Consider the following 12,965-nt stretch of genomic DNA (forward strand, 5'->3'; position numbering starts at 1 on the left):
AGCCTCTGTATGACAAGTGGCAATCTTAGATGTGGAACAACAAAACCACAAAAGTCAGCTTCGCACATTACCTTTTTATTTACAGCGGGCGATATATGAAACCTATTTCACTCCAGAGAGTTGATGGATTCCACAACTACATGTTACAGGAATCATCAGCTGCAGAACAAGCGCTTCAAACAGCACATCAGCTGCAAAGTAATATAGCGACTCTGTATCCTTTGACTGCCTGTCCACAGCATCCATAACACCGGCTGAGTGACATTGCAGCACATCAAGCTGTGAGCTTTATAAAACACCTCAATCCACGGTGACAGATATAAACAGTGCCTCTGTAAATAGAGATGACCCCTGAAGGTTAGCATCACACACTCTCTCACACAGATAAATGTTGTAGAAAGACCCGAACTGCCTCATGACAACCCAACAAAACTTTGTCACCACGAAGTGAAAATATATCGAGCAATAAAATACGATTTCAAAAGCTCACTATATATTTTACAGTAATATTTATTCAACCATATCAAACTTATATTTGTTTGAGATGAGAAATCTCACTTTATTTATTAATTTCTTTCAGAATTTGACCCTGCTAATTTAGTGCCAGACACTTGAACATATTAAGGTGTTTACACATCGCCTTAGCACATTTTTTACTTGATAATCAGTTCTAATCTGACATCAAGACCAGGCACCACGCAGTGTTGAAGTAGCACTTGTTGAAGAGCATTTGTTTTCCTCACTGTCGGGCTTAAATCATTTCTGTGGCGAGATGACATGACTGGGACTTTTTCATCAAACGTGGCTTTCAAATCAAAACCCTTCCATTCATTTAGCAGGGCTGATGTTCTTTTTGTGTTTTTCGTGACGGCTATTTCTACTAAGAAATGCTTTGTTACCTGCCTAAAAGCTCAAACTGAAAATGATCAATAGCCTGATTATGCCATTCCCCGTGCTTTTCACTTGAGATGAGTGCTGACGTGCTGGTACAAGCCTTCAAGCCTGCAAACACAGTATCCATTCTGAAAACACCTGTTACTGGGGCAATTTAGTGTGAAGAGGGAGGATGGAAGAAAATATAACAATTATGATTTTCTTAACAGGTGACTAATGATGATGTGGTAGAATATCTCCATTGTATCAAAAAAAAACCCAACCAAAAAAGGGCTTTGCATATTTCCCCTTAAAGGTTCATTAAACAATTAAAAGATACATGGAATGTGAATGAATTTCAGCGTATAAAGGGCAAGGATACAGGCCTAAACTAGAAACGTGGGATCCCTGAGACGACACTGGATCAAAACCCTTTATTCATGAATAGATGATATAACCTCATGAGCTTGGGATCACTTTTCAAAGCCCCTGTAAAGCTCTTCAAATGGACCTATATTCAACAAACTTCACTGTGCAGTGAAGAAGGCTGGCGTTAATCTGGTCCACAGATACACCATTGATGTCTCTGGGCTGGTAGGCAGAAGGAACAGAGCATTACACAATAAAATGTGTACTATCAGACGATTAAGTACTCCAGATCTTTCATTTTTTTGTTGAAGAAATAACGCCACGTACCAAAGACGAAAAAAAGGACAATCCAGATTGTTTACGAGTCCAAAAGTTACCTCTGGGCAAGACTAACCTACAGCTATGCTTTTGTACAACTTTTAGGTTGCATCTGCAGCTCTGAATTATAGTGCTTGACCAAGGTCTCCCAGAATAATCCCTTGCCTATGGAGTTATATCGGCTATTGATAAGTGAGGGTTTTATGATGGGATGGGATTGTATCAGTGACCTTGACAAAGGTAAATTTACATTTTTGTGAGAGCACCAAGAATGCAGACGAGTACAAAGAGACATCAGAGCAACACATGCTTCCTTCAAGATAACCTGATTATGCATTATTTGACAAACTAATGCAAAAGCACAGTCTGCAAAAATTACAGCGGTATATATGTTTTCCAAATTGTTACAAGTTTTTTTTAAATGTCTTGTTTACAAAAACAAAGAAAACAGATTTGATATTAACCCAACTTTTGTGTTTATGTCCTTGTGGGTTTAATACCACCACCCAGCAAAGACAAATTAAACAGTCAAAGAACCATTTAGGACCTGATTAGTCTCAGACTGGCTTTTAATTTGATATGCATGCAGACCTCAATCTTAACTCCTGATGAGGCAAGGCAGGTGGATGAGATGCCTGTCTGATCCAGAGATGCATGACAATTAGGACTCCATGTTTCAGCTGTGGTTTAATCATTTCCGCTTACACCAAATTAACAAAAGAGCAATACTGACAGTGCCTTCACAAATGAACAAGTGGCTTCAGAGTGAGAGGTGTTGTGTTTTTCTTTTTTTTTAACTTTAAACATGGATGCTGAGATGTTTTACCTTATCAGGGTTTTCTTCAATCCAGCTCTTTACTGTGTTGAGAGCAATGTCAGCTGCGGGCTCGTTGGGAAAGCCTGAGGAGGGGAAAACAGTGTCAATACCAGTCGTATCCAATGTCAGATGACAGAAGGTGACAAACCCAGACAGTAAAACAGACATTTGCACAGGTAATCTTATTTCTCCCCAATCAATGGAAAGAAACGCAGCCTGCTTGTCTCAAGGAGACGAGCCAGCTGTCAGATCAACTGTTGTAGACATGCATTGCCAGGTGCATATTGATGTGGAAATACATACAGACATATTACATGGTCACAGTGCAGATACATCCTACATATACACATCTGTAATCACACCCTTACTCATTACCACCTCAGGCAGAACTGATTACTGTTTTGTCTTTATGGGGAAAATTACACTTTGAAGTGTGATCATTCACGCTATTCTATTTTATCAGCTTGGCAGAGTGAACATGAAGTAAAGACAGTGTGGCTGAGACACAATGCAGCTAAGTACCGTATTAATCACAACAGTTGTGCCAGCAGAGGAACCCCTAACACTTTGTTAACACCATATATGGACGGAAAAAGAAAGATTGTTATTTGATTATTTTCTAATTAGGCCAGGAAACCGAAGACTGCCGGATACTGATCTCAAGATCATTTACTGCTGCTGTAGAGAACTTCACAAGAGCAAACTCTTACAGCCAGATATTGACTTTAAAATCCTTTGAGGCTGCTGCGGCGCTGTTGAAAAGTAAATATGCAGTTACCGAAAGAGCTGACAATCTACTAAAGAGAAGTGTTTCAGTTGTCTTTATTTCAAAGTAATTAAATTTGATTTTGGTCTTTTGTGCCTTTCAAGCACTTTGCTCTCATACATTTTTCTACAAATCATCAAGGTAGTTAGAGGTACCAGTTCAAGTAAAAGCTCAATAAAACATATCATAGTGACCCAGCGCAGGGTTCAAATTTAGCTGGGCTTCCATTTTGGAACCTTAAGCTTCCTTGTGGAACTGTAGATGAAGCCGTGAGTCTCTAACGACCGAGGTGAAGACCTCAATTTCATCCCACATCAGCTGATACAAAGGCTAGATCACAGTTGTAAGCTGTTGGTTATTATCTGGGTCACATTTTCAAATATTTTTCTTTTCCTGGGTCATTGCTGTAACTGTGTGACCGGTGAAACAGCCGTACATGTACCGCAACGACCTATCTTTTAACTTAGATGTAAAGAAAAATGAAAAGCCACGAAGATCTAACCTCACATTTTGTGAGTTCTTTCATCTCTGACTCAGACCATCTGCTGTCATAACCACTCAGTAACTAGTCTGTAAATGATCTAAATCCTTGACAGTCAATATATAGTGTATATGGCTTTATGCCCACCACCTTCACCTATCTGACTACACCTGATGTCTCTTTCTCTCTGTTTTTCTTCTCCTCCCCTTTCTCAGCTTGACAGGAGTGGCCAAGTTACACTGATGAGAGGAGAGGGGCTGAGGTGCTGCCAAGCCCTAGCTGAGCTCCTGCTCCGGCTCGGGGTGAAGAGGGATGTGAGCTGCATACCAGCCAGCAGTGACAGCCAGTCTACTCCTGTGGCTCTGTTACACAGTGTCTGCACACAGTGCAGGCCTGTTCACGGCTCCTGTCCCTCAAAAGCTGCCCCAAGGGCTGTGTGCTCAGAAGCTAATCCAGAATGCCGAATCTGCAGCTCAGCTGACTTCTGTTGTCTTCCAAGCTTACTTAACCTTTTCAGTGATATCACCTTTTCTGCTGAGGCTTTCCCTTTTGAGTAACTGTTTCCACACCTGTGCAAGTACACCAACACGCCAACTCACACATCAAGTAACATCAGCAAACAGATGTGCAGAACGCAAGAAAGCTGAGGAAAATAGGGCCCAGGGAGGAAGGACCAGCTGTTTACCAAGAGCACACACAGAGAAGTGTCGGAGAGGTAAGCACATGAGCAAATGAAACAAACAAGTGTGTTATTAGAGAAGTAAGGACTTTCTTTTCTTTTCCAACTATTACATTACTTATGGAGACAGATTCATTATGTTTCAAGCTAATAGATTGTCAAAAATATAATAATAGTAACTCCTGGTCACCAGAAGTGAGTTAATGGCACCAAATTCATTTAATCTATTCTACAAATGCTCTATTGATTCGAGTACTCTACCTATTAATCATACCATAGCTGAAGGGAGAAAAAAAGAAATTGGGTGAGCCAAAGAAGTAATAAACTAAAACGATAGAAAGGAAGAAAAAGCAGATAAAAAAGGATGAAAAGAGGGAAGATATATTTAAGCAGTACCAGAAATGGAATGTCAGGAAGAGAGTCGAATGGAAAGCTGAGAGAGAGAGGTTGATGGAGCTGCAGGTGGCCTTGCAAAAGATCACTCCTCAACAGCATCCAGACAGCAGCAGCGGTTGGAGCGTATTAGCAGCTTTCTCTTATCATTCTTCTCTCCACAATATCCACTCCTTTCAACTTTCCCCGACCCCCTGCCTCCCTGTCTCTTTCATTTGGTCACGTGACTTCACATGATGAGAAACGGAAATGGTAAAGTGCTCATGTCCCTACTTCCACCACCTCTCCACTTTCAGAATTATGTTTAGAAAAACATTGCGTGAGCTGAATTTTATTCCATATTCTCAAGTACACACAGAATCTAGAAACTGTATAGTACTTCTACAGATTCTCCTCTTACATGCTCCTCTTCAGTTGTTTCCTTACGGGGTTTGGGGGAAGCTAATCTGTCAGGTGGTGAAGAGCCAGCATCAGGCCCAGTGATGGTGGGCCCTCAAGGGTCTCTGCTCCAGTTGGCTCGTCTCTCTCCCTATGCTGGGAATATGGCTGGCTCAGGGAGATTTGTCTTAGTGAGGTGCACTGATGGGATATATGCAGCGCGGCACTGCAGATGAGAGCTCAGGTGGTGCAGTGTTATTCCTGCTGAAGGCTTCTCTACTTCATCACCAGGCAGAGCGCGGCATCTGGAGATGGCGTGTATTGTGTGAAGCAGGGGATGTGTGGCGCAATGTGATTACAAAATGTTTGCATAGAACAATCAACAATGCTGACAAACATTAATGCCCGCCACATATTTGGGTTGGGGTCAAGCAGAATCAGGTGAGCTCAGGATTGTGACCTAGTAATACTACAAAGTTGTCTTTTCAGTTCTTCATCATCCATTCATTTCATCTCTGTCTATCCTCAAAGTAACCAAATGATAATCTGAGAAAATACGCCAAAGAAAACCTTCATTTCAAACCAAATTAACATCTTATATTTAAATGATTGATGCACAAAATTGTTAAAATAAAGAAAATGGCAGCTCAGCCTGCCCTGCGATGAAACTGAGGGAAAGGTCCATGGTGGGACTGGTGTCTCTAAAATATACAGCTTTGATTGAAAAAAAAAATATTAATCAGTAGATATGTAAGACAGATACATATTCTGTCTTTAGCAAGCCCATTGCTGTTTGAGAGCATTTTATATTGTGAATTTTATTCAATTTTACTCAGAAATAACTTTCCTAACAAACTTGTGGAGCTAAGGTATGTGTTTTTCTTGTTTTTTTGTGGTGTTTTTGGTTTTTGGTGAGAAGTACCTTCAGAAACTGATAAAGTGGGCAGATGGAAGTCAACACATTGCAAAACATGTCTCTGCTATGATACAGTCTCGTTATTTAGTTGCAAATATATGAGGAGGCTGTAGGCACATACTTCACATCACACCAGTTTTATGTTATTCTGACTGGGCTTATATTGTGAGAGAAATACCACAGCCTGCTGTTATTTTAAGCCCTTTTCTCTATTTTTCTTGTGCTTTTTGTGAGAACATGGTATGTGAGTGAGGTTAGAAAAGAAAAATGTCTATTACTCGAAAACACAAAACACGTTTTTTTTTTCCTCAAATATTTGTATGACTTGTAGTATTTTTGTCGTTGAATCAAGTTCAGATCTCAACCCTCATCCATCTTATATAACTGTTTAATCCCGACCTCATATCATATTATTTCATAGCTTTTACAAAAATAATGTATTAATAATAGAATTCCATCCATGTAGTTTTTGCCGCTGCTCTTCCTGTCCTCTTTGAATAATGGTTATAACAGGCAGGGGGAGCGGACTCGTTTAAGCACATAATACAATGCAGATGAGCTGGCTGTGGTTTCGGAAGGAGAAGAAAATCATTAGGTGAAGGCTGTTCAGATGAGGGCTGCTCTATTTGGGAGCAGCAGTGCTGCGTGTTCATCTGGAAAGTGACTGGGGGAAAGGGTGGTCACCCCATCAAGGCCCTGAGGAGAGGTGAGGTGACCCAAGGTGGAGGACAGAATAGCGCCCCAGGACTCTAGGCGCCAAAGTGTGGATGTCAGATGGCCCGGAGCTGCTCCTACACTAACACTGGGACACGACAGCAAGGCTGTGACCGTGACCGACTTTGCAGCCCACAGAAGGATACAGACACAAAGAGAGATGTGAAGGCGGCAAGTGAGGACAAAAGGCAGGACAAAAGGGTGGGAAGACGAAGAGCATTCCTCGTGGCAGAACAGATGATAACCTTTCTTGGAATCAGTCCAAAAAAGGTGATATACTTTGACCTAAATGCTCATTTTAAACAGTCCTTAAAAAAACAAAAACAAAAACATTCTGAAGAGTGCATTATATGCAAAAGTTCAGCATCAAAGTTCTGAAAAAACCTAAATCTATTCTCTGTGTGGGAAGCATATTTACATTTGGCTGATCATCCATGAAAACGGTAGAGCAAACCAAGTGTTGAGTACAATGCACAGTGTGTGACTGAGTTAAATGGGCCTCAAAGTTCCTGCTCCCTCTGAGCACACACTCTGCTGCCCAGCAATACAGCATATTGCTCCAATGTACCTTGAAATTCCAAACCCAGCTGGACCAAGCCCTGTGTAGTAAATCCTAGTTTTAAAGAGAAAGGTAACTTTGCTAGACCATCTCTGTGAAGCTAGCAACAAGCCATCAGTGTTAAGAGATAAGATGTCGTAAATATCTCCAGGCTTCCTAATCCTGGACAGGGATGAAGACAGCCCGAGCATAATGCTGGGTAGAGGAAAAAAAATATTTGCTGCTTGACACCTTTGATCTGGACAGTACAGCAATATGGCAGTGTGGTCATACCAGTAGAGCTTGGGTGGATTACATCCACATATCTCCCACAAACCAGTCAGGGGTAAAACTCCTTTGTCAACAATCCTCGGATCTGTCACAGAGACAGATGTGCCAGAGGTGGAAGGTTAGCAGTAAACAGGGAAATATTTGTTCAGAGAAGAGTAGCGGCCTTGCCGGGCTGAACATCTCTGATTATTTTGATCGGGTTATAAATGGATGTGCGCGAGGGCATCTGTCACACAAACAGTAGACGTAATCTTCATGTCCTTGCTTTCACATCTTGCCAGTGAGCTCCCTGCTCCATGCGAAGATTAATCTTAAACAGACGACTCCTAAACTGTACGCTTCTCCAGAAGGCTGTCGGTAAGTGCCACTCCAGGGCCAGCTAAGATGCGATCTTTCCTGGGTAAATTGTCCATGCTGCATCTCAAAATGGGATTTTTATGTGGCTTTTGCTGGTGTATCAAATGTACTGTATGTGTAAGAAAGATGGGTGTGAGAAGAAAAAAAAAAGACTACAACAGACAAGATATATTAAGGGCAGGACAAAAAAGAAAGTGATATTAAAAGAGAAAATGACCTCTCTAAGTTGAGGCAGTTGGACTCTTGGCTCTGATCCTGTGAGACATTGAGAGGTGTCTTCTCCTTGGAAGGAATAATCCATTTAAACCTGGGTTGTATGGCTATGATTGATGTGCAAACAGGAGCAACACTTAATAACCTCTATCATGCTGGGTGACCTCGTGGCCCATGGTGGGCACCAGTTTGTTTATGGGTGGTACCTCCGACACACTATCTTTGCAGAAATTCTGTTGTGGCTAATGGGCTGGACTGAGGGATTGGACTGTCAGCGCGGTGTGAGCTCTCATTTTTCTTTCCAAGCGTCTGAGGTACGCCCTGCACACCCCTACTACACCCAACCTCCCTGTCCTGCCATCATCTGTCAGTGGTGAGTGAGTCCCCTGGAATATGGAGGCGTGAGAGAGACTGTCAATTAGCATTAGCTTTCCTGACAAATCTGTTTTTCTCCTCACAAAGGCCTCAGATAACTTGTTCCTGATTCCTCTTTGTCACAGAGTCATAGATACAGGATTTGTTTCTGTTCTGAAGCATTCTTACGTGTTAACACAATGTAAAGAAGGAAAAACATCAGCTATGATCTCCGAGAGGCAGTCGTCACTGTCCATCCAAGTGAGAAGAGTTGTAAGGCAGTTTCCAAACAAGTAGGAGTCCATCTTTCTTCACTGAAGTAAGATGATTGAAAAGTGGAAAATATTCAAGACAGTTGCCAATCTTTATGAGTGTAGACATCACAAGAGCTACATTAAAACTCTACAGGCCTCATTATTACATCTTAAGCCTGACTTATTCTTCTGCTCACCTATTCTACATATAAGGCCGACATTATTAATGGCATTTATGCTTGTTCATTGTTGTTTGTGTCTGTAATTATTTCACCAAATTCAAAGAAAAAGATCTTTTCTGCAGCTCTGTAGCATGAAGTGCTGCGCTTCCTTTTGTTACTTTATATATGTAGCTCGGACAGCAATGGAGTAAATAAAGCATATCTTATGTGAGTTGGAGCTGATACATTTTGAGCATGAGCAGCTTTCACTGACACTGCAGCAATCTATCGTTCTACTCAGCTTGAAAACAACAAAGAAGAAAAAGTAGTGGGAAATAGAGTGAAGAAAAACAACAACAATGTTACCGAGCAAACCAATCACATCAATGGGACATGGCAACAATTGGAGAGAGTTACACATCAGGGGATGGGGGACCTTGCAGTGTAGAGTTCCCAATTTAATGCCGAAGCATAAACCAAGCTTTTATGTTCATAGCAGTACATTTAGAAAAAGACTGCAAAAGTATAATTTGTTTGAAAGCGTTTGCCTGAAAATGGCTCATCTTTTGAAAACAACAGAAGCACAGCTTAGGTTTGCAAACTTGACTCTGAACAAATGATGAGGCTTCTCGAACAACATCCTTGAACACATGATCCCCAGTAAGTGGAGACATTTGGCTATGATGCCCTGCACGACAATTAGGAAACCAAACACAGCCTATCTGCATAATAACATCATACCTGCTGCCAAGTGCAGTGGTGGAAAGGTGATAACAATGGCGTGAGCAACACAAGTAACACTATTAGAGGCACCTATGAACACCTCTGTACAGCTAAGGATTTCTTTGACAAGTAAAATATGAAACTGGTCCATTTAACAGGATAATGATCCCCCCCCCAAAAAAATCTGAAAATCTACAACTCAAAAGCTGGGAAAAAAGAGTCAAGCTGTAGCAAATGTATGTGTTCATCTGATGTTTTTGAAGTAACATTAAGACCACGTATGGACCAGATGATTTTTGATCATGTCCTGATATGTAAAACCTTGCAGATGAAACAGGCAGTTTTTTTTCAACATGACTTTAAACTGAAGAATGAACCAACAGAAGGAGAGAAAAGGGATGAAAGGATGTGACTCTCACTCTAAAAAGCTTTTGTTTATTCGGCTGAATTGGAGGATGACCTTAAAGGTTATCTAAAATGTACATAAAATGTCAAACCTCCTGACTGGAGAGCAGAGCCTCTTTCAGACTATAACAGCACTCTGGGGGCACAGCCAGGAGTCACAGGGAACAACATCATAGCACAGTAATGCTGCATACTGTAGTTTTTTTTTCAAAGTCCCTCCTCTATTTGCCCTCTGCTTTGTAAAGATCTTTAGTCTTAATCAGCTTCACTGTATTGTGAAGATGTAGTTATATGAAGCGCTAAGCTGTTTATTTATTGAACAGGCTGTTTAAGTCCTCCCCTCTACCGCATGTTTGGCTCCGTACAGTCTATTCCTTTGATGTGAGGGGACTGCTGGTGGAGCACCATGACAGGCTCCCACTGGCAATGCAGCACACAGTACCACAATAAAATAATAGTAAGTTGTGGCCTCATCAACAGCAGCAGCAGCAGTGTACAGGACAAACTATGACCCCCCTCTCTCCGGCACATACTTGCCTTTGAGTTGCTACAACAAAGATGTTTTGCTCTGCAAACTTTGAAGTTATACTTTGGAATTTTATTTAACCCGTCGTTGGATTTAATTAGTGGTGATGTGATACAGTATTAACAGAACCAGAGACAAACACTAGCATTCAAACATTACGGGACATACCTACCCTTTCCCATCCTTCACAGTTCAGTAATATCCCTTATGGTGTGTGTAAAAGACAGGTCACTAAAAACCAACAATACCAGCCAAAAACATTGTGGGAGGGAAATTAGGTTGTGCAGTGGAGGTCACAGAAGTCTCAAATATGTAACGCTGTATCAGGATGCACAGCTGCTTGGACTGTATGCAGCTTTTTACATTCAGGTGAGCTTCAGACGGTTTAATGAGTGCCACTTTGTCAGGCAGCCTAATCAGCCTTCCTTTGTGTGTAGTAATTCAGTATGCCCTGGTGACAGCTGCCAGTTAGTCATTGCACCAGTTTAATAAAAGAGTAAGAGCAATGGCTTTGGTCTGAAAATGCATCATTTTGTCACGACAATTTGAAAAGAATAATTACTTCAAACAGATGTGGTCCAGCATGTGACTCCTCTGATGCCCCAGTTAGTGATTCATTATTCTTTTTTTTTCCCATTCTGTACATACAATAACAATCAAATACAAATATTAACAAATGAAAAACATATTTAACAATATAACATCAAATATAATTTCCTTTCAACGAAAGACATGAATAGTTAGAGGCTAACACGTTGAAGGGAAGCCCATGTTTAAATACTGTATGGACACATGTAGCTGAAATGCACAACAAAGCAGAAATCAGGCTTTCAACTGGCACCAATTTTCACGTATTATTCAAAAGTATATTGTACTTTTTCCTCACCATAGGCTTTGACCTGACTGGTTAGCAGGCAAAGCTGCATGCCTGCCTGAATCTTTATTCATGAAATGTTTGTTCATGCTTCATATACAGTTTGCAAAACACAAACAAACAAACACCAATGCCATGGCACACAGTGACAAAGAAAATATATCGGTCATGTTGGTTATTAGAAATTACGATTAGGTTCAGCAAGTTTGACCAACAGAATCACAAAGCTGCTGACTCATAGCAAATGACAGACAATTAAATTTCACATATGAATTAATCATGACATATTTGACACCTGCCATGGTTCTCACAGCTGTATATTAATTGGAAGCGTGGCATAAACTGTGACAAGAAAAAAAAAAGTACACTGGCAAAAGAAACCAAGAAAACAACTGCACATAACGCAGAGCTTCCTTGTATAGCATTCCTATCCATCGGATCCATTTATGTCAACAAGTTTGGTGTATTTCCGATGACTTTGTGCAGCTGACTTTGTTTAAGTATAATGAGCACACCTACTTTGTAACAAGGATGCCTTGCAGCATATTTGGGTCTCTCATGAGAATACTAAAGCAATGTTCAGGGTCTTCTTTCTGTTAACCTTCTTTAAGACTGTGTGTTTGTGTGAAGCCTGGTACAAAGTAACGTCAAGTCTCAAATACATACTAGACCACAGACATTATGTTTCCTCCATGATAAATGGAGGATGTGCATATTTTTAGAACAAAACATTATCCTTAAAAGCCAATAGGGATGCTGTGATCCAACTTTTTCACTTGCGATCCGATACCGATACCACAGCCCTAGTACCGATCCGATACCAGCGCATAATTATATCTCTGTTAGGACCAATAGGTTCACTTTTCTAGTACTTTCTAGTATTTTGTAGTGTTGTAGTGTTGTATTTTGTAGTGTGGAATAATAGAAAAGGCTTGATAAAGTGACATTACTCAGAATGAGAATAACATATTTCTTGAGATGAATAGTCCACAACAGTAGGTTATTATGACAAAACTTGAGCCATTTATTAGATATTAATTTTTTTTAACATAAAATAGGCAGTAGCATTAAATAAAATAAATAACATCTCAACATGAAAACGCCAATATAAAAAAATCAAGCAAATTAAAAAACAAATGTACTAAAACTAGGCTTTGTTTGACATCTGTTACCATAAATAAAAGTCATGACTTCCAATTTTACTGCCAGTGTCAACCTGTGCTGCTGTGTGGTGAGAACAGAACTAGGCATATCGTAGCGAGGCTCCAGGTGTTGAATTAAGCGTTGAAATCCCATATTACTCACTACTGACAGGGGCTGGTCATAAAGCACAATAAACTGTGCAATCTTTTCTGTGGACCGCTCTGCCGCCAAGCTCGGCAGCGCGCAAGAGCGGCCTGCTGCAGCGTTTGCGCCGCGCCTGCCAGAATTGAACATTTTTAATTTCACCAATGCCGCGCTGTGACGCGGCGGTGGGCGCGGCGCAAACCGCGCTCTATGTGAAAGCAGCTTGAGACTGGTGATTCACACGTTTTGCACTCTGACTTTCATGTTTTTTCATCCTT

General features: G+C 40.9%; 1 protein-coding gene across 1 annotated transcript in view; it reads right to left on the reverse strand.

Moving 5' to 3' along the window:
* macrod2 (mono-ADP ribosylhydrolase 2) overlaps positions 1-12,965 on the reverse strand; it is a 445,260-nt gene that overhangs the window by 93,498 nt on the left and 338,797 nt on the right. The window contains exon 8 of the mRNA XM_061745838.1: positions 2,387-2,460. Coding sequence (XP_061601822.1) covers positions 2,387-2,460 — 74 coding nt within the window. The remainder of the gene's footprint in view (positions 1-2,386; positions 2,461-12,965) is intronic.

The sequence above is a fragment of the Cololabis saira genome, chromosome 17 (assembly GCF_033807715.1).
Source record: "Cololabis saira isolate AMF1-May2022 chromosome 17, fColSai1.1, whole genome shotgun sequence".
NCBI lineage: Eukaryota > Metazoa > Chordata > Actinopteri > Beloniformes > Belonidae > Cololabis > Cololabis saira.